Here is a 22,692-nt window from a genome sequence, read left to right as displayed (position 1 = left end):
AACCTAAGCACGCATGAGGATGCCAATAGGGATGACCTAGGATTACTAGGACTGCAGGACTCCGACTAGAGACTCCTGTTATCTTGAGACTGGAGGGATCGGAGGAAAGTAAGCACATACAAAAGTGATGGGATATACTTAGATGTATTCTAATATTCTACATTTTAAACAATTCCGTTCTTCTACCCACACTAGCACGGCAGGGCTACTGCGCAGTTATTCAACGCAGTACAATTAAGTATAGGTACCTAATAAGTATCTAGAAATCTAGAGCTTGTTTACTTACGCTCAAATAACCCACTACTGTACAATTTCTCAAATATCGGTTTCAATTTGGTTTGCAATTCGAGTTGTTTTCGATTCACAATACATTGACTAAGCAGAATTTGATGCGGCCGGCCTCGATATGAATTACCAGTAAACACCGAAAATTAATTTCATAGCTTTGTTCGTCAAACCGCAATCCGATGATAAATATCTTTCTCGGTATCAGGTAACTCTGTATGATTATGCAGTTAATTAACTTCAGTGGTTCATAACTTTATGCGTAATTGCTTTTATTATCCTGCGAATTAAAAATGAAAAGGGGAAATTGTTTTTCTCTCGCAGTTTTTATAAGTTCTTTAATAGGTTTTTTTCTGTGAAAGGGTAAACCTAGAAAAGTTATAATTTGTAGTTCTTTACAGTTTTGTGAGGAGAGTTCCGTCACGTGCAGCGGTGCCGTTTACAAGCTCGAGCTTACATAAAAAGCTCTTCAGAATAAAAAAAAAGTCTTTCTGCAAACTCTCAACTTTACATGAAAAAACTCGAGATTTCATAAACGTGCTCGCTTATTTCATAACTACAGATAATTTTGAAATATTAAAGCTTTTTAATTATACGAGAAGTAGTGAGTTCCTAGCTTTGGATATTCTTTGGAGATAATGAAAAAACGCGCTGCATCGGATGTTATTCAAAATTGCGACTTCGGTACAAGTACTTTAATTATAGAGAGTCAGCGTTGCCGAACCTCAGGTCGTGAAATCTTGTTTCAGGAATAGTTTATTCTTCAGGTTGGAATTTTATAAATGAACTTTCAGTGGCAAGGATTACGTTTAGGTACCATTTTCTTGTAAAAGTAGGTTCAGAGAGTAATTTTGCAACCACTAAGGGTCGGCAATGGTGGCGCCAAATTTGGGTTTTCAGTGCTCTTCACACCGCACACGCACTCATATAACCTAAAAACCACATCGCAGGGGCGTCAATACGCCCAAAATTTCCCTTGTATCACCTCCAAAACTTTACTCTACCTTCTAACGTAGCGAGCGAATTTTCCGCATTTAGCCCCAGTTTCACCATACTCCGTTAGATCATAACAAGGTCCTCAACAATTTAATATAGAGATGACGTATAATTGACTACATTACAATGTAACAGGGCTGTTAATGTTCTAACAGCCTATGGTGAAACTGTTCATTAAAACCTCTCCAATGTGACTGTACCTGACTGATTGTCCTTTTTACAGCGACAACCCCCGCGAGATCCGCAACAAGGCGGAGAAGCAGCGGCGCGATAAGCTGAACCAGTCCATCTCGGAGCTCGCGGCCATGGTGCCCCCCGTGCTGGCCGCCTCCCGCCGCATCGACAAGACCGGCGTGCTGCGTCTCACGGCGCACTACCTGAGGGCCCACCAGCACGGTCAGTGACACTTTAAGCTGTTCTAATGAGGTCTGGTTTAGGTTTAGCGCTTAGACGAGTATCCCTGGTTGAGCGTCTAGAGGCAAGAAGCTTGGAGAATGCACATTCTGAGCTTTCATCATCATAATCATCCACTGCTGGGCGTAGGCCTCTCCCAAGGAGCGCCACAACACTCGGTCCTCGGCCTTCCTCATCCAGCCACTATCGGCTAAGGTCGTCAGTCCAGCGGGCAGAAGGGCGTCCCACGCTGTGTTTGCCTGCTCGTGGTCTCCACTCGAGAACTCGTCTACCCCAACGGTTATCGGTTCTTCGGCAGATATGATCAGCCCACTGCCACTTCAGCTTCGCGCAGTTGTAACAAGGTGTGCTGACTGTAATATTTTACAGGCGAGAAGCTGCGAGAACAGGGTCTAGATTGGCTTATGTACTGATTACTGGACTTTGCGAAGATGTAATAATAACACCTACCCGCTGCGGCTTTACATAATCCTTACTAATATTATAAATGCGAAAGTAACTGTGTCTGTCTGTCTGTCTGTCTGTCTGTCTGTCTGTTACTCTTTCACGCCAAAACTACTGAACGGATTTGAATGAAATTCTGTATACATATGGTCTAGACCCTGGGAAAGAACATAGGCTACTTTTTATCCCGGAATTCCCACAGGAAAACTTTTTAAGGCGAAGCGAAGCGCGCGGGAACTGCTAGTTTTCTAATAATGTGTGTTATAGGTGTAACATCTACTGGCAAGAGAGGATAATCGATGTAATATAAAATCGCAGAAAGTACGCGAACGCATTCCCTCAGTAATTATAAGGTATCATGGCTGTGCGAAAATGTTAGTAATAAAACGAAGGTGGGTTTAGGTGACCCTTCTAGTCAACAATCATAGACAACTCATGGTCATGGTAATATTATTGGCTGTGCGTTATTTCAATTTGCGGTGCGTTTCAGGTGATAAATGCAAATGAGTTAAACATCCACTTGCTTATTTAAATTTTTACTAACACACACACACTACATAATCTTATGGTGTGACTATAAATTTAATATGAAGATTTTCTTCAACTGTAAGGCGAAATGTTACAGTGTTCTTACCTAACCTAACCTACTTGACTGAACTATCTAGCAGATATTTCTTCAGTATCCCTGGTCATACTGAACCTTTACTGAACTCGTTTCATAAATGCTGCGCATTAATTATTAAATTGCGAAATATTTTTTGATATTCATGATGGCCTTTGTAAATATTTTATGTCCTTTGCTCTCGCTAAAAAATTTACGTTTCACGGAAAACGCAGCGGACACTATTTATTAAGCGAGCGCTTTTACTGTGATGAATATTTTTTTTCCGTTGTCCATGTCCTCTTTCACAAAGGATGGCTCTTGTGTACTGTAACAAGGAACTGAAGAATTCAATTTACTACTAAAGTACTTACTTCCTATCGCATATTGAATACCATATGGTATTAAATGTGAAAGCTTTTCAATTATGGACGTCCTCTACGGATGCGCCGCTTAACTTGATTTTTTCCTTTATGTAAAACATGTGAAGTTAATTTCCTTTACAATTAATCATATTTTCTCCTTCTGTAGTCGTTACGAACACGAATTCATAGCATGTACATTATTGTCGGTAACGTTGGATGAATGTTAAATAACTAACAATTGAAACATTTTAATGATTTAAGAATTTTATATTGACTGAATTTCAGGCAGTACGTACATAACAGTGTTTATTAATTCACTAGTAGTGTCTATTAAACCAACGACAGTCTAACTATATCCACTCAGTGGACGGGGCCGCTTTTAAGTCGATGTAAATTGTAACATACAACTAGTAATTGCCTGTATGATGATGATAAAATAAATCACAATATTGATTTTGTGATTAGACTGTCGAAGTAAATGTATATATAATGCACGACTGTTGTATATGGTAGGTAAATATCCCAACCCCCCTTATTGGGTCACCACCGGTATTCTGACACTTTCTTGGGACCGAATGATGTGGTCTTGCGCTATTCGAAAGAGGCCTATGATCAGTTGTGTATGATAATAGAATAGGCTATGCTTATGCTTAAACATTATTATATTACATTGCCTACATCGTACATCTACGAATATTTATCGAATAATGCTTTCATTTAATTTACCAACAGTATAATTTGTTGATAATGTTTTGGGTCCCCTATTTTTAGTGCGTCAACTGTGGCGAATGTCCCTGATTTCATTATAGTGCTAAGCTAGTTAAGCTGAGCGCATGCAAGCAGTACTTGAGCACTTGCCACATCTGAAGCCATGCGACGGACTACTGGGAACTGAATCAAATAAGCTAATGAATTTATGCTGCGATTGCGAATCTCTACAGTTGCAACTTTGTAAATGAACCGGCTCCAAGGTAAAATCCCTTAAGCAATATTCAAATAGTGCCGATTTAAATGTGTGTGTTTGCAGCGCGATGGCGAAACGGAGAGGGAGCTTTTAGCTGTAATGAAATAATTATTTACTAAGTAGATGGAGAAGTTGTTGTCTGTTGTAAGTGTATGCGATCGAAGCGTTTATTTACACATGCATCATTACTTGTGGTGAGCATCTTTAAGACTTCTGCTCACCAATTTTTTTTAACTTGTACCCTTATCTACTTATTCTGAAATGGTTTGCAATAGATGAGTGGCTCGCGTGCGAGTCACTTCAAACTACCGGGATTAGTATCATGAAATAGTTCATTTCTACTTCCGGTGTTTTCTTACGGATACGTTAGTGTTTAATGTTTGTCTGAGCAGTACGTGGACGGCCGAGTCAGGGCTGATTAGATCCGCGGCTGTAAATAAAGTTACTTATCCCGAAGGAAATCAAATAGCTCTTCAGGCTCGGGGTTTATTGAGTAATCTATACTTAGCTGCGCAATTATATGAGTACCTTATTGAGAGGATTATAAACTGAAACTGTGCAGTATTGAGTTAATACTGTACAGTTTATGTTCCTCTCAATATTGAGTGTTGACTCGTAAAAGTACTTATAGATCGTACAAAGTAGTATACTTACATCATAATGCTCCATTAATCGTCCGCTGCTGGACATACGCCCGAGCGAGGGAATATCCCGTCCCTGGCTTACCTCAGCCTAACGGCAACGATCTTCTGAAATCGCGGAGTGTGCATCATTGTACTTACCTATTTCTGCAGTTCTGCGCCCACGAATGCCAGCTGTTACTTTTTAGGGTAGGCAATAGGTAAGGGTGTCCAACGTTTGTGTTCTGTGACATCTTAGACATCTATAACACGCCTGCCAAGCGCGGAGATTACGACAATAACCCTCCAGTCTTGTTTTAGGTTGGTAGTAGGTAAATGCAATACATGCACGTCGTTCTGTTCTTACATTTCAAAACAAACAAACATTTCAAAGAATTGCTGCTTTTCTCGAAGTGTAGTTAGTGCACGTATATATTCAACCTCCTTGGTTAAAGTAGGTAGGTACTTCACAAGCTTTTACAGCCAGCAGCTCAAAGTTTCATAGACGTCAAAAGACCTTTCTAAGGACTCCCTACTACAACTATTTGCAAGCGACGACTTTTACTTTACGTATAAATACTTTTGTACCTATGTATAAACATCGACTTCAAGTTCTTTGCAATGTACTCGTAGCATAAATGTTTTTTTCAAGGTTTAGTACGAATTGTTTTATGTAATATACACAAGCATCTGATCAATTGATCATGCATAAGCATAACCCCAGGTAAATTGAGTCGACGGCAGGCATTTTTTTATTTCTTAACTAAACTTAAAAAAATACTTATTTAAAAAAGAGCGGTGGTAGCTCAGTCGGGTAAACAAGCGCCCGCTTCTCACGCCAGAGATGCGGGTTCGAATCCCGGCCCTGACATGTACCAATGAGTTCTTTGAATTTAAGTACAATGTATACCATCGCTCTTACGGTGAAGGAAAACATCGTGAGGAAACCTGCATATATCTAGATTTAGCACATCTAGATATGTGAACCCACCAACCCGCAGTGGACCAGCGTGGTGGAAAATGGTCCAAGCTTAGGAAGGCAGTTAAGACCTTGGGGATATGCACAAAGGTTCCACTCGAGAGAGCCAGGTGTAGGTACTTACACCCCCACAAAGAATATAACTTATTCAAAATAATACTATAGGTACTTACATATTATATTATTTTTATTATAATTCAATTATTTTAAATGTCAGGCATCTATCCTCGTTTTCCACACAATATAATGCAAATACCATTAGATACTTGGAGAAGATGGCGACTGTCCTTGTGACGCAGTTAGCACTCTGATCTAGTTATTCAAATTTTGTACATAACTCGAATGCGTTATGTACTTGAGATTTCTCCTAGCTAGTTCATTTTTTATATTATAGTTATATTAAATTCATTTTTGGTTTTTCTATACCTACCGGCTTGAGTAAGGGGGCGGGAGGTGGCCTGCGCATATTATGAAGGTTATTATGAAGGTACGATTTTTATCCACAAACTATATTTTATCCAGACATTGTGATACAGGCTTTTAATTACATAACCTTTTCGAATTTTCTAAATATCTTTGGGTTTGAAACTCGTTTGATATGAACTGGTTTTATAGGCTTTTTTGCTAGTTAAAGTTTTTAATCCGGGCTCTTATAAACAATTAATCCCCCTTACTCATAAATTAGTTTTTATATATCGAACTGTTATGTCACTCTCTGTCAATGAACAAATTGTTCTCTGTCTTATTATTGAGTTTAACTTTCTATTTTTTTCATTAGATTTACCTACGACGGGATTTTTTTTTTTGAATACGCGCGAGACACCAAAACGCGTGCGCCAAACTTTGAGCCCAGTTATAAGCAGGGATTAAGTTACAAATATCTAGTTTACAGCTCTACTTTTATGTTTATAGTTATTGTGGTATAGGATAGCTCGAGAAATCATATAAAGTAAAGAAGTTGTAAGTACTAACGCATCGATTAGTGCCAGTCTCATTGTATTTATAATTCTGTGATGAGTCACCAATCACCATTGAATCGTGCTTTTATAATATATTTATAACTGCTTCGGTTGTTTTAAAGGAGCAAATACTCTCACAGTTTATTAATCGTAATAAAAGTATTAACAGTCCTTAATAAATTACTTAACAACGTGTTAAGCTTCTGTTTTATTTGTGTGTGTGTTTGAAATCAATTAAGCAATTATTTGAGATTTTATTATCAATTTTCTATAAAATGATGCGTTGTCGTTACAAATGACACCTGCATCGTTAAACGGTACACCGCTTCTGGACCGAGGACGACCAGACAAGCAGCTGGTAGTGACTGGATGAGGAAGGCCTGCAGAAAAATATCATGCTACTATGACAAAAGACCCCCCTGACGCGGTTTTTTCAACTAATATGAATTTTATTTTATTTTTTATGTAGCAATTTTTGTTTGTCACGTGAGTTTTTACTATTGGTAGAATATTGTTTTGGACCATATACACTTACAATATGAGTACGAAAATGATCACCGAAAAATTATCGGGGATTCGAGTCGTGACCATAAATTAGGAAATATATTTATCTAGAAAATGCGTTTACCTACGAATTATATATTTTTACTTCCAATCATTAGAAAAGCAGTTATTAATACGTGACGCCACGTCCTTGAATGATATTGCCCACCGTCGAGTCTATATCAGAGTGATCACGTGGCCGAACACGCCATGCTTATCATCAGCCAGACTGCATACAATGTAACAACACCTAGACAATGCCATCAAACTGTCTTCTACGAGTATTTATCAATAATATGCGGCAAGTGCCGGTGGGATTCGACCGTAAAGGGTCCCGTAGAAGGGATTTCTCTTATTTTTTGTGTTTCCTAAATCCTCAATTGGTAGGAATATAATATAATAGGAGTACCCTAGTATAATAGGTACTATTAATATAATACCCAGTACAGTAGCCTACCTATTAATACTTGATTTAACAACTGATATGCGAAGTCTCGGTTAGGTCTATTTGGGTCCCTTGTACTTTATGCATGTACCTAGTTATCGTTCGTAGACATAACTAAATTATGAGTAAAGAGAGGCTATTCTTGTTATTAGAAACACAAAATTCCAGATACTCTCATGCAATATGCTTTAGAATGGTGGTTGATGAGCGTAATACTTGTCGAAAACTTAGTATTTCGTCTATCAAGAGTTGACTCCGGGCTAAATGCTACATGGCATAATTTGCTCAAGTTATTATGGTGCATGATAAAGTTGTTTGTCAAGACTTTAGCCCAGCTGCATATCCAGAGTCTGACACAGACGATTAGTCTTATCGGGTTTATCTTTTGCATTTGTTTACTTCAATAGCTAATTGATTCGTGTACTTACACATTAGAAAGTTTATCTAGAAATTATAATTGCATTCAGCATAATTGCAACGATACACAAACACCATACAATGTTTCTAATACCATTAGATTGATATGAGTGTTTAGGTTATTTATTACAAATTAATCGCTGTTGCTTGTGAAGTTAATTATTATCGCACCCGCGCGGTTATTGATAATGTTTCTCAATTAGGTATAGTAGGGTTATAGGCTACAGCCAGTTACAGCTACAATGTCGTTAGGGTTTCATTTTCATAAACAACATAACTTTTTAAACTTTTAAACATATTTCCAGTTGGTGCAGAATAAATATTTAATATTTATGTTAGTAATTAGGAACTTGATCTATTTACAGAATAGCAAAAAAAAAAACACATGGGTATTGGAGAATTACAGCAACTAATTTTCCAATATCCTGTGTTTAACATTGACTGCATGCGCTTCAATATTGCATCTATACTCCAGCTATACGACAGTTATTCAGCTCCCTTGTACACAGCATATTACGTCAGTTGCATGAAATGATCACTCTATTGGTTGCTCTGACGTACATTGGTCAATAACCTTTCAAGCCATGACGTGAATTTTGCAGTGCCAGTGAATAATAGGTTCGTCTGTGTTGGTTACTACCTGCCTGTTACAGTTACGAAATCACATACTCAGCACATAGGCCCTAGGTAGATCTGCAGTCGAAATTAACTGAAAATTACGAAAGATAATAATTGACTGCTCCCTTTACACGCCTGCTTGACAAATCTGGAGTATATTTTCCTTTTACTGAACATGCAAGTATGTTACTTTGAAGAGAATCGATTCCCTGATTTATATATTTATGCAGTTTCAGTAACATGCCCTACCTTCAGTATTTAATGTAGGTACTTACTTACATAGTTTTTACAAGGCAACGCCGTATTTACCTAATAGACTGAGAGACTCCTTATTTATTCATGTAAAAGCCAACCTAATAGACAAGGCGACACCTTTATTATCTTGAAACAAACTAGTTTTTATTAATTTTTCTCTCTGAAAATTTCAAAGTTTGTATTTTAATGCTAAACGGTTTTCACTGTGGTAGTATTTTATTCAGTTAAATGGCTATATACGTTTTCCAAAAAATCTGCTGTTCAATTAAGTCTGGATGCAACTTTGCCAAAATAATAATCTACAGATTTTATCTTTGTTGTTACTTCGTGTCCGGATTGTCAAGACATGCCCAAATTTCGTAACTCGGTTCTTCATTATTTGCTCTTTGTACTGTTTTGAAAACTATTGTTTTCACAAAAAATAATTATCAAATAAAATAAATGCTTGCCATAATTACCTATTTCTACTATTGATATGCTAAGTAAACACTGTTATAATATGAAGCAATATGCAGGAAATAATGTATTGATGTTTATTATTTGAATATGCATTTTAAAATGGGGTGACTTTATCTATCTGCGTCATTCCATAAAATTCATGAGTTTCATAAAATATTTGAAAATCGAACTATTGCAACATTTTGCCAAATCTACTTATTTTTACTTCGCCATCAAAATCTGATTCAAAAAACTATTGCAGTTACTTACCTACTTATATTTTAACAAATACAAATAAAGTAAAATAAGGCGTTTAGTTTTATTTACAGTCCTAATAATGTTAATCACTATTGTCCTTAGTATTATGACCGATGACCTGATTGCGTAGTTGTTATGGTCAGTGACTCTGAAGGTCTCGGGTTCGAATCCCAGCCGCAGCAGGTATTAGCTTAGCATGGAGATAGGCAACAAACCTCCAGTCTTCTAGGAGGCCCATGTCCTGAGTCCTTGCATTCAACCAATGACGTAAAAAGAGAGGTGTCATCTTTTTAACGTCTCTGTGTATGTGGATGTGTCTGTATCAGCCTAGTAGGTAGATCCCTTTTGTATTATATCTCTCCTCCGCGGTAGTGTGGAAGAAATGACTGTTAGTAATAAGGCCGCCATTTGCACCGTCTATGTTGTGCATTTACTATTGTAATTTCTGTGTTAGTGTGCAATAAAGAATTATCTATCTATCCCAACCAACCAAGTGAAATGATTTTCGATTTTTTTTTGTTACCCCTCCCTTAGCAGATACTCACTCCTGTGCAGATAATTCACATCCAGAATTTTAATTATATTATATTTGTATTGATTAGGCACTTAATTATAACCACATAGTTATGTAAAATGAGGGCAACCTTCCCAGGGATAAAACTCTCAAATATGTAAAGATTAAACCGGGAATTACTAATTTATCCAATTAACCTTTTTTATGAAATAATCAGTTCAATTTTTTTTATTATTTTTTTCCTCGTGCAATCACTCAACCAGTAGGTTACATATAATTTTCTATTGTTACATAGTGTTTGGAGACTCCATCGGGCAGTCTTCCCCGGACATCTCCGGGGCGACGGCGCTGGGGCTGCTGAAGGCTATGGACGGCTTTCTCCTCACCGTCACCTACAAGGGGCTAGTGGTCGTCGCCTCCCAGAATGTGCAGGACTACATCGGCTACACTGAGGTTAGTTTTGAGACCAGACGGCCTAGCACGGGGCGCAAGACGCAACATGACAAAAGTTTTGCGTGGCAATCGCTCTTAATCGAGATTTGCGTCGCAAACGCTCGCGATCCGCGTGCTGGGCATTCTGGTTGCGTTAAGATTACTAACTCCAAAGGTCCCGGGTTCGATCCCCGGCCGGGGCAGATATACGTTGTGGTGGTAACCACACGATAAATGATATAAATATACAGCATTTTCTTTTGTACTTTGCGACACATATTTTTTTCATAAAAACTTTTTTTTTTGATTCCTTGAAACAAGGGCTTCTAATTAAGCGCTTTCAGAGCAAGGTGTGTGTTTGTGTGTGTGAACAAGTTTGTCAAGCTGCATTGACCAAATTTCACTGAAACGAAATTGAAATGTCCAAAGTTTATGGAACAGTTCGCCAAACTGCTTAACAGTTAGGTAATAGTCGGTACAGCTGCAAGCCGATTTTCCCTGGAAGCTGAACTTTTACCCCGCAGTCGCCCCGGATACCCCGGCCATTGTTCATGACAACTGACAAAAGCTTATTAAAAGCTCAGTGTCGGCGATTGTTATATACTTTTAAAAACGTTTTTCGAATAGTTATTACTGAGTTGTTTACGATAGGTATTAAAACTTTTCAACATTATTGCTGTTTCGTCCGTTTTGTATACAACAATAAAATATACTTACCTAAGCTCAAACATCCTTTGGACTCAATAAATACAAAAACATGCTGACGATGACGTTGGTAAACATGCATTGTGCGTACCTATGTTATGTACTTTAAAATCAGCAAGAAAATTTGGTTGCTCTGCTAGCACTATTTGGTCCCAAAAAACTTTGCTGGTTCATCATCTGCTTTTTATATTTTCTGCTGTCGTTACTTTCTAGTATGCCAGTAGGTTCAATTTACCAAGAACTCAATTACGAAGGTACAAGATAATGAAAGAAAAGAATATTGAGATATCGCCGAGAAAACGTTTATCTCGGGTGAAAATTATTAAAGTACTAGTTATTCTCACTTCTGCTGTTATTCCGATCTGTTGCAATTAAAATGTGGGTGCATTCTGGGAAACATATAACTAGTCGCCGAGTTTACCCCACCTCAATAAATTCGTTTCCCAGAATCCATCCTATAGGGTGAATTTTCTAGGGTATCACATCGGATCGGAATTAGTTGTTGGTAATAAGCGATATTCTACATGGCTACCTCGAAACCCTCTTTTAGCAACGGTCATTTTAGATGAGATTTAAATTAGATACCTATATCTCTATGTCGACACTTGGGATTACCTGTGCCTGCGGAATCAGGCTCCAGCGGGGGGTCACTCTATAGAATAGAATAGAATAGAATAGAATACTTATATATTATGTCACTTATATATACAATATTATGTCTTTAGTACCTAAATGGAAGTTTTGGAGCGCTGCTGCGCGATCCACGCGTCTATCTGGTTATTTTAAAAGTGCTGATTGCACGAAATCTCTCGACGTATAGAATAACCGGGTGGGTGGGCACTGCTAATCTAACACCGCTTCTCAGCTGGAACTCCTCGGCCACCCCATCATGAACGTGGTCCACCCTGACGACCGCGAGTTCCTGAGGCAGCAGCTGATGCCGACCACGCCCAACATCCTCGGTCCGAACGGGGAGCTACTGGTTCCCGACGACCCTGAGGCCAAGGCGAAGATCAAGCAGGCGCTGGCCAACGAACGCCGCACGTTCGTCATCAGGTAAGTTGGTCTAAGAAAAAAATATTTAGGTTAATGGTTTCACACTGAAACGATAACGACAAGACACGATATCGTTGAACTGACAGTTTGATACAAAGCCAAGTGGCGGTAGCGTTGACTGTTTGAAAGCAGTGTATTGTATAAAATCTTCAGTCCGACGATATTTGGGAATTGAGTAATATTTGACATTCACCAGTTTTTATACAAATTAAATTACGTATATTATTTTAAATTAGCGGAAAACCTTTTGTAAGCAATGATACTTATTGTTATTTATATCAGTTTCCTACAATTCAAATTTACTAGACTAACAGTGGCATCCGGTCTCCGATAGTATTCTTATTGGAAAGTAAATATAGATAGAGTGCCTACATACGTTGTATTGTATTCTATTACGAGTAGATACATCTATTCCTGTTCCTGTAGTGCATACCTACATGATACAACACAACACTTTTCTTGAACGTGTCGTTTCAATATTAATAGACTTCTACCACGCACAATGCGAAAACATATAAACGTGTTTATTGAACTACCTATTGTAGAGTTCCAATACTTTGAAAGGTTTTCAAGAAAATTCCCTTCTGAGTATTCCAAAGGTATAAATTCAGTTCCATCTTATTTTTTTTCCCGGAAATACCATTCATATTTGCCTACACCTAGTGCACATGCACATACTTTACAGTCCACTATATTGATATTAGTATTTCCATCCAAGGTATCTGGAGGAATCTGTAAGATCATAGTTTTGTACCACGGCTACAAACCTGTGTAGTACTGTTGTTCTAGTGTTTTTCACTGTCTCTGCTGCCTATTTTCAGACCACAAATTCGTTCAGCCTGTCTCTAAAGCATATTTGGCCTTCTACGATTATACACGTACACTCACGAGATATGAAAAAGTTCCAATGAGAAAATCACAAAATTACTCACTTAACTACTGTAGTTTGATGTTATTCCTCCACTGACCCGTTTTTAATAGAAAAGTTATAAGTACAACGTTTTAGCTAATGAACTGTTTTGTCCCTCTCGGAGAAAGAACAAATTGTTCTTTGAGAGAGAGTGGGACAGAACGTTCTTAAACTTTTTTATTCATAAGGGGGTTATTCTACATCCTCTGTCCAGGCTGAAGAAGCAGACGCAGCGCTCGGAGCCGGCCCAGTACGTGCAGTGTGTGGTGGAGGGGTCCCTGCGCAAGTCCGACCGCGCCTGCCGCGGCTACTCCCGCTGCTGCCAGATGGTGCGCCGCGCGCGAGCGAGGGGAGACAATCCCTGCGCTAGTGGGAATGATATCGTGAGTATTGTGGGGTTACCGCCACTGATACATTAGCAATTAATAATGATTATGCCCAGGTTCACCATAGTATGTTAGATCATTAAAATCCCTGTTACATTGTAATTTCATAAATTATACGTGATCTCCATATTAAAATCTGAGAGATTTGTCAAAAGTCAACAAATAATCCCTTGTTATGATCTAACAGAGTATGGTGAAACTGGGGCTAAAGCAACGCCCACTTGTTAACTCTGACTTAACTTGTACAGAACTGACTGATGTTTGATAGGCGAGCGACGCTGCTTAAGTATTCTTAAATTGCTAAAGTTCGGTGGTAGTTTACCACTGCTGCATGCTGCCTTGGCACTACCGCACCGACACATATATTATTATTGATCCACGATCCTTAAGCAGTGTCACTGATCTGTCACAAATCTGTCAGATCTAGGTATACAAATACCTATGTCATATTATAAGCTCTGCCGAGCTTGGGCTCGGATGGCCGTGTGTGAGATGTCCACACATGTATAGTAACCCAGATAAAAGAAACTGCAATGGTACCGACCACCTACCTACTTTCTTAGTCGCATTGCAGGTGGCTTGACAAATGAGAGTCGTAAACATGAGCATGTAGGTAGGTACTTACCCTCTGACCGGCGTAACCTGAACCCGGGGTGTTATCGGTGCGTTCTGACAAAGTTGCCCAAGACATATTATTACTATCTAGGTTCAAGTTCAGATGAGAGCCACCTATAAAACTGGTATATCACTGCGACTAACAAACAGGACATAGTTTAAGTATACATCTTGCATCCATCACGTGGCAGCAAATAACTTTCAGAATAAGCCTATTGATAGGTAGGTACATGTATTTTTGATGATTGTAGATATTTAGATTAATCTACTCCAATATGACGATGATTCTTTTTACGTACTTATTCATTAAAAGAATCATAGAGAACAAGAATTTTTCATACATATATATTTAAATTTACATCATTGATGAGATTCAGTGATGAGCCTATGACTACAATTAATTTCTTTTAGAATTTCCTAGCACCTCACACTACAAACGTGATAGGTAATAGGTTTAGGTATCCTCTACTCTACTTCATCAATTACTTCTTCCACAATCCGCTAGTCTATCTATCCCATTCCACAATACTTTTCTTTTAACCGACTTCAAAAATAAAGGAGTTTATCAATTCGTCTGTATTTAACTTAGATTAACAAAATACGAACCAGATGGTGTGTCACATATAATAACAAATAAAAAAACTGATGATTTTGTATACTGTCAAGCTGTTTTAAGACAACCATTGTATTAATGAATAAGGTCACAAATATTCTAACTGAACGTTAACTTATCCGAAATGGCTTCATTATTAGAAGTTTAGTATTATTTATCGAGACATTTCTTTTGCACTGATACTCCATCTAATTCGTATATTCTTAATCTAATCTTACCCAATAACCGTCGCAACAGGTGTTCATCGGCCTGGTGCGCCCATACACCGCCTCCTTCGGCTCCGAGCGCATCTTGGAAACCTTCGTGATGGAGTACCACACCCGCCACTCCATCGATGGCGAGATTGTCCAGTCGGATCAGAAGATCTCGCTCATCACGGGCTACATGAAGCGCGAGGTGTTCGGTCTGAATGCCATGAACTTCATGCATCGTGATGAGGTTCGCTACGTGCTCGTCGCTTTGAAGGAGAGTGAGTATTGTGTTTTATTACAAGTTCTAAGTCTCTTCTAACCCTTTCGAACCTGAGTTTTTTTTTCTATCATATGTTAAAAAAAATAGCATAATATTGCCTTTTATGCCTTAAAGGGCTAGGGAAAAATTATAAAAAAAATCATGCATTTTCCGTTTTCCCGGAAAAGCCATAGCACGTTCGTGCTATCTGGGTTTCAATACCACTAAAACACCATTGTGCATTACCATATTTTACTTAGGATACCTATTCAATTGACTGAAATAAAAAACAGAAAATATGTATTAAACACTTTTTTAAATCAATCATTGCAACAATATTATAAAAATTTTAAAAAAACTTAGCTTTTTGACTATTTTTTTAATTCTAATGATAATAATATAGTTTTGAATTCCGAAACATAAATAACATATTTAAGGCGTGAAATATGAAAGCGAAGTGCATATTAAGGTACAATACTAAAAATAAATCATTATTAGCTTATATCTTAAGTTTCAGCATGCATTGAAAATAATAATAATAATGATAATCATAAAATAGCAGGGCAGCTTCTGGCCAGCTGTTGGGCATTAGGGACTCCACCCACCAGATTCTACGGAGAACCCCTGTTCCTCGTCTCTGGCTTGCCTTTACTGGTTGTCCAGAACACTGAAGAGGAACAGGATCTCCCACCCCTTGCTTGGCTGGTTTGAGTGGTGTTTCTCTAGAACAGAAATGCTCAAAGAAGGATATGTTACCCAGTAAGGTATTGTAGATATCTTCACCCATAACTTGATTATTCTGAGAGCTGTGGAATCCCCCTCCATCCTTAGTACCTCATGTCATGTTGCCCCCTTGCTGCTACGCCACTGTAATGTGCTAGCGACTGTTTTGGGGGGGTGGGGGGTTCATTGGCTGTGTGTGCAAGTCACCCCCTGCCTTTTTATCCATGTGCGAAATATATAGGTCAGACAGGAGCCATAGTCCTTCCATAGTCCCAGTTACCCAGTCCATTTAGCACCCATTCCATAACCCTTTATTTATTTTCTCCATATCTTAGAACAGTCCTGCACCAACTGGGGGGTTTCTTTGGGCTTTCTTCTATAGTCTAAGCAGGGAATATCGTCGGTTGGTGTCACATTTCATATAGATTAATTTTGTCAAACGGGTCCCTACATAATAATTTGGCCCATGAACGCCTTCCAAATGTCTGAGACCCCATGGAACTGGTTCATGGAACGAAAAGTACTATTATTATGACAAAAAGTACCTCATGCAATTTTGTGCATTTGTACATTTTGAACCTGAACCGCACATTCGTGCGTTTCAGTTTTGTCGGACAAAAATTATCACGGAATCATTGTGTTGTGCAAACTTTACTATGCTAACAACAAAGATAAGACTGTAATATTACAATGTAGCATAAAATATGTGAAGAAAATTAGCTAAAACAGCAAAATTACATTAATTCCTAAACACGCTCGCTGTCAGGTTCAAGGAACGCCGCCAATTTCTTCGCCTGTCACAGGCCAACTGATTTCAAATATCAACCACAATTTTTTTAGGCATTTACAACGATACGCACAAACGATGCGTTTCGGTTCCACGCGGTGAAATAAGTTTAACGCTAAAGTAGAATTTCTAAAAAATCGAGCGCACATTCGTATCATTCAGGTTCGAAAGGGCTAAGGTTTAGAGTCGTGGCGGCGTAACGGTTAAGGTCTTGGTCCGACGTGGATTCGAACGAATCCAGCCATGTACCAATGAATTGTTTAGAAATAAGGAAGATTATTGCGAGTCACCTCCTTTTAAATACCTACGGGTTTTTGGAAGACTTACCTAAATTCCAACCACTAGCTTACTAATAAGTTTTATTTTTATTCAAATAGACGAATGTGTGTCCGTGCTACGTAAAGACAGGCAGACTCCAAGTTTAGCATTCCTTTCAAAACTGCATTCGTCGGTGAACTACTTTGATGATTTAAATCAGATCTTCATCTCCAAGTTTTAATAAGAATTTCTTTGTCATGTAAAGTGCTAACCGTTGCGATGCAAAAACAAAAGATTGTTCTGGTTTAAACCGGGCTTTAGATTACTGATTTGTATGGAAACTCCGGACTACGTCTATAATCGGTTCTAAACCAGTAAGTACTATCTTTAGTCTACATTCAATAGTAAGGGGGAGACTACTTTAAATTTTATTCAGTACTCACGGATACATGTAATGTAAACCTAGCGATTCTGTAGGCACCAAATTTAATTTTAGGTTAGTACCACTGTCAAAGTCTAGAAAAACTTTTCTACGTATTTTAGATGTGAGATTTAGTTTGCCACCTATTTATTATTAAATTTGTGCCTTCAAAATCGACAATCAATGTAGGCCAATATAAAATAACTATGTACTCCTGTGCCGTTGTCGCTTCCTAGTCACCCGGTTTTCATCGAACACGCATGCCTAGTCACATCTTTGTATGACCAATATGACTATTTAGTACACTTTCAATGTAGATATAATGTTTGCACATTTCTCGAACATAGCGACATTGTTGACTGTTTCTATTTGCTATCTCTTAGTGCTAGACAAAGTACTTACATTTTAGATAACGTGATCCTATGACATAATGTCAACTTACTTATATGAAATGAGGTGAATTTCCACTTCTTCAACTATTAATGTAATTTGCTAATTGATTGTGTGATAGTTTCTCTGCTTACTTTGTTGAGCTTACTTAGGTAGTTTTATTAGGTACCTATGATGTTTGCACGCTGCGTTAAAACTAGTTACATTTTAGTATTTTTATAGAGTTAATGTAACGTAGGTATGTATGGTATTTTTACCTATTTGATGAGATATTATCGACAACATAATTGTATCAATCTAACGAGATTTTTTAAAACTGTAGTAGGAACCTTAGCTATCGATACAAAGGTTTTTTACAGCAGCAGCAGTCAAAAATTTTGCATGCCTTACCTAATTAAAATCAAGTTGTAGCCATAATATTGTAACGAAACTGTAAACAATTACACTCAAGTATATAATATCCTGCAAATAAGCATTGGAGAAACAGCATGAAAAACAAAAGATCATGATTTCACAATCGGTCGTCAGTGAAATAGAAGAACCCATATTAAAAGAAACGTTGTCAATTTTATATTTACGCGTAATAAATAAACGGATCAAGTACATTTGTTTTGAAACAAAATGCAGCGTTAGATGTACTTGGCGGTGCGATGTGGGTCAGCGCATCATCATTCATCAGCACTCATAAATCATTCGGTGTTCAGTAGCAGGAAAGTTGCAGTCGAAGAAAGGCGTTTCAGTGATTTTTTATTACTTTCTACATTTGCCGATTATTCTACCTTGCCTCTGTTAGGGTTGTGTTATGGATAACCAACGTTTTGCGCTTGGTAAGGCTTTATTAACTTTCATTAACTTAGCATTATTGAACGCAGTCCAACCGAATTGAATCCGCATTGGTTACTTCTCAAGACTTCGACAAATAATTTCTGTGAAACAAAGAAAACTATCAAAGCGGTCCAGTCGTTTTGAAACCTACTAGCCCACATATTATAGATCAATATTATAATTCCCCCGTCCCAATTGGGAGTTACGAATACTCAAGTTACTGTTTTGTAAATCTTTGCTAATATAATTTATTTGTAATCTTTTAAATATCTACTCGTGTGACTCCGATGTTCCCAAACTTACGATTTTCCCAATTCTCCTCAGCTCTGACTTCGGCGGTTTACGACAACTCGAAGTTGATGGGCGAGTCGTGCTACCGCCTGCTGACGAAGAACGGCGAGTTCATCTACCTGAGGACCCGCGGGGTGCTGGAAGTGGACAAGCAGCTGGGCACCGTGAAGACCTTCATCTGCTCCAACACGCTGGTGGACCAGGCACAGGGCGAGCACCTCATCAAGCTCATGAAGGAGAAGTACAAGGAGAGCATCGCGCCGCTCATGGAGCAAGTGCCGCAGAAGCCGTTGCTTGTAAGTTTTCTTTTATGAATATTATGTATAACTATTTTTTTTACAGCACTGTATCAAGATTTTTTCAATCCAAGATGGGCATTTTGCGCTGGTTATGTGCATCATTCATGCTACACTAGCAGTCAAAGCCACGAGGGCAAATTTCTAAACAGAGAATAAGAGCGGTTTGATCGAACCCATACTCTGTCCATTATATTATTGGTTTTTAGACATTTGAAATCCCATACATATTTGACGACTGCAAAGGAAAACCAACTTTACTTACCAGACATATAGAAACGTCAAAAATACAATAACATAGTGGAGACTCTATAGCCATGTTATACCTGACAAACAAAACAATATGCTACCTCCATAATCTAGTTATCTCTATCAAATTACATATTAATATTAGGTATGAGGGTCCGTGAAATTAAATGTTATTTTAAATTGCAGCCCAACGCTTTACCCCTGGAGGACCCGGCGACCCTAAAGGAGGTGATCATGAATCTGGTCAACAGTATCCCCAAGCCGCCGCCGCCGCGGGACGGCAACAAGACCCCGCTGTCGATCGTGCCGCCCATGGCGGACCGCATCTGCAGCTCCATCGGGAAGATCACCGAGCTCGTGCCAGAGGAAAAACTCACGGGACGCCCGAAACAAATGAAAGGCCAAGAGACACCTGTCATCAAGCCAGTGCCGAAACAGAACAGGGCGTTCAAGGCAAACATGGGTCTGAAGAACCAAGACCCATTCGAAACCGCATTCATGGCTGACACGCCATTCCCGTTCAATGCTGATGAGGACTTGGTCCCGAAAATATGTGATGAGATATTCCGCGCGGCTCCACCGAACGGAGGCGGGGGTGGCATGGGGTACGGCCATCAGGGCTACTCCATGAAGCGCCCGAATGATGATGTGAACGACGGGAATACATTCAAGAAGAAAATGTGCGAGACTACCGCTTTTGAGGAGATTTTCCCGGAAATCCAAGAAAAGGCTGTTGAAGAATTCGATATGAGCTGCATTGATGGGCTGCTGAATGATCCTGGTATGTATTTATGTGAGCTTTTTTTCAATTGAATATAAATAGGTACTAAATTTTTAATGAACGGTATGCGATACCATATGTATTTGTCTTGAGAAGCAGAATCAAAGCCAGTTGCGATCACTCCAGCTGAATAGCTCGTTGTTAGATTAAAAACCTCTTCTCTTCAAGATCTAATCAAATCTTACACGTAGATTTAATTATTACATAAACATAATAAATACTTATAATGTTTTTAATTTTTACAGGACTGGACAGCGCTCTTAACATATTGCAAGCTGGGGGTCCCGACAATGAACCTATTGACCCTTTTTCGGAGTTACTGGTATGTACGAGCAAAGAAACCACTTGTTTATTTAAATTTTGTATATTTTGTATATTCTAGACCCTGAGAAAGAACATAGGCTATTTTTTTATGGCGGAATTCCACGGAAACACTTTTTAAGGCGAAGCGAAGCTCGCGGGAACTGCTAGCGTATAATAATTATTTGTCTAACATGTGTCAGATTTTGCTCTAACTTCCGTCTGTAATTTTCAAAACATACCTTTATCACAGCTTTCATTTCAATCACTTTAATTATAATGACCATAATTTTAATACAGTGGTCATAATTAATTAGTTAATGATTATGTCTCTGTCTGTTTCAGTTGGAGGCCGATTTCCAGGAGCTGTTTGAGAACATCGACAACCAGGCCTTGGACGAAGCTGTCGGCGGAGCAGCCACTTTCTGAACTAACACACGACACATTGAGAAACATCCAGCCAATTTGGTAAATTGGTGCAGTACTTAGTTCTTGAATGTTTGGCAAAAGTTGTGACGAAGGGTGGAGTTACTCTCTAAAACACTTATGTGTTTACAGAGATTATAATATTAACCATAGGTACATATATCTTTTTCTGTGTCTACATTAATATGTAGCTCTATAATCATATATACCATAAATAATATATCATTTACTATCTTATGCATGTGTCTCTACGTAGTCTACGTAATCGTAGCTTTGAGATTTTGGGGTAAGCATTGAGGTCATTGGTTCGAAAGCTTCTGTGGGGAATGATACACCAATGACTATTTGACGATGGTCTAGTTTAGAATGTAGTTTTTTTTTTCAATCTCGTAATTATATCATATATTTCTATTCGTATATTATTGTTATGTACCTCTCGAGGTACCTATCTATTATTATGGGAAATAAGTTGGCCTAGAACTCTATTCAGTGCGATATTTTCATCTTTTTTACTTTTATCATTTTCACGTACCGTGAATTAATTTTGGATCTCGTTTGTACTCATAACATGATATGATTTAGAGAATAAAATAGTTCTATCAATATTTTGAGCATAGTCTTTCGCATTAGAATAAAAGTGAGGTCTTTTTTTAATTTAGCGTTAAGATTGTGTTATCGTTGTAAAAGATGAATCATATTTAGTTTGTTTAACTACTGTAGGCATTTTGGGGTCATTATCATTGTTTTTTTGTACTGGTAAATATTAATAGGTAGGTACTTAAAACCCAAAACTAGTGCATTTTGGTTTTAATTTCTAGTTTTGATATACCCAATACTTATGTATTTTTGAGCCGTGAATAGGTTTTTTTATTATTAACCGACTAGTAAAGTAGTTGTTTTCAGCAAGAGTTTGGTTAAGAATAGTATATGCTAATTTTGTCTACCTTATTTTTTATACAATAGATACAAGTGACATAAAAAATATGTTCGTTATAGAATAATAATTATTATATTTTCTGTATTTAGAGGTAGGTACTCTATATATATATATATTTAAGTACCTACTCGTATATATTGATTCTTGGTTAAATTAATATTCCCGTACAACATTTAATTTTTATTTTGGAGGGCTCTTTTATAATATCATTAAATAAAATCAAATCATTAGCTATCTAAATAAATATATAGCTAACTATACAAAACCCTCTGGAATGTTAGTACATATTATTTTGGATTTATAATTTAATTTATTACAGTAATTATATACAGTAAATCCCAGTTTTAAAGTAGGTACATGTAGGCATCGGCATGGCTATTAGTACAAATAATTAATATCAAAATAATTTATATTACTATGAATCTATGAATATTGGATTTATGGTTCTGCATATGCAGTAAACGATGAAATTATTGGTTTGATGCATTATACTTGCGAAAATAAAAAATTTTAATCTTTTCTACCTACTAAAATCAGACATCATTTACAACAGGTCGGCAATCAAATGTTAAACAAAATTTTACAAGTTTATTAATACTTATGAAAAAATGCGATCCCTACTTTTTTTTGAAACTATTAAATATCCGAGACATTCCAAAGGTATTTATGAAAGTCAAACCAATATTTTTATAACTTGAGCGAGGATCTGTTCCATTTCGTACAAAA

The 22,692-nt window shown here is 37.8% G+C and overlaps 1 protein-coding gene across 2 annotated transcripts in view; it reads left to right on the top strand.

The window, feature by feature from the left end:
- Positions 1-22,087, top strand: part of LOC105380497 (aryl hydrocarbon receptor nuclear translocator-like protein 1) — a 52,967-nt gene extending 30,880 nt beyond the window's left edge. For both annotated transcript variants that reach the window (XM_038122040.2, XM_048632639.1), the window contains 9 exons: positions 1,505-1,677; positions 10,411-10,568; positions 12,118-12,308; positions 13,433-13,601; positions 15,070-15,301; positions 19,011-19,273; positions 19,709-20,303; positions 20,549-20,625; positions 20,949-22,087. In XM_038122040.2, the coding sequence (XP_037977968.2) occupies positions 1,505-1,677; positions 10,411-10,568; positions 12,118-12,308; positions 13,433-13,601; positions 15,070-15,301; positions 19,011-19,273; positions 19,709-20,303; positions 20,549-20,625; positions 20,949-21,032 (1,942 nt within the window). In that variant the 3' untranslated portion in view covers positions 21,033-22,087. The remainder of the gene's footprint in view (positions 1-1,504; positions 1,678-10,410; positions 10,569-12,117; positions 12,309-13,432; positions 13,602-15,069; positions 15,302-19,010; positions 19,274-19,708; positions 20,304-20,548; positions 20,626-20,948) is intronic.
- The last annotated feature ends 605 nt before the right edge of the window (positions 22,088-22,692 follow it).

Source organism: Plutella xylostella, chromosome Z, assembly GCF_932276165.1.
Source record: "Plutella xylostella chromosome Z, ilPluXylo3.1, whole genome shotgun sequence".
NCBI lineage: Eukaryota > Metazoa > Arthropoda > Insecta > Lepidoptera > Plutellidae > Plutella > Plutella xylostella.
The sequence above is the reverse complement of the archived record's forward strand: the minus strand, read 5'-3'. Positions and strand labels throughout refer to the sequence as shown.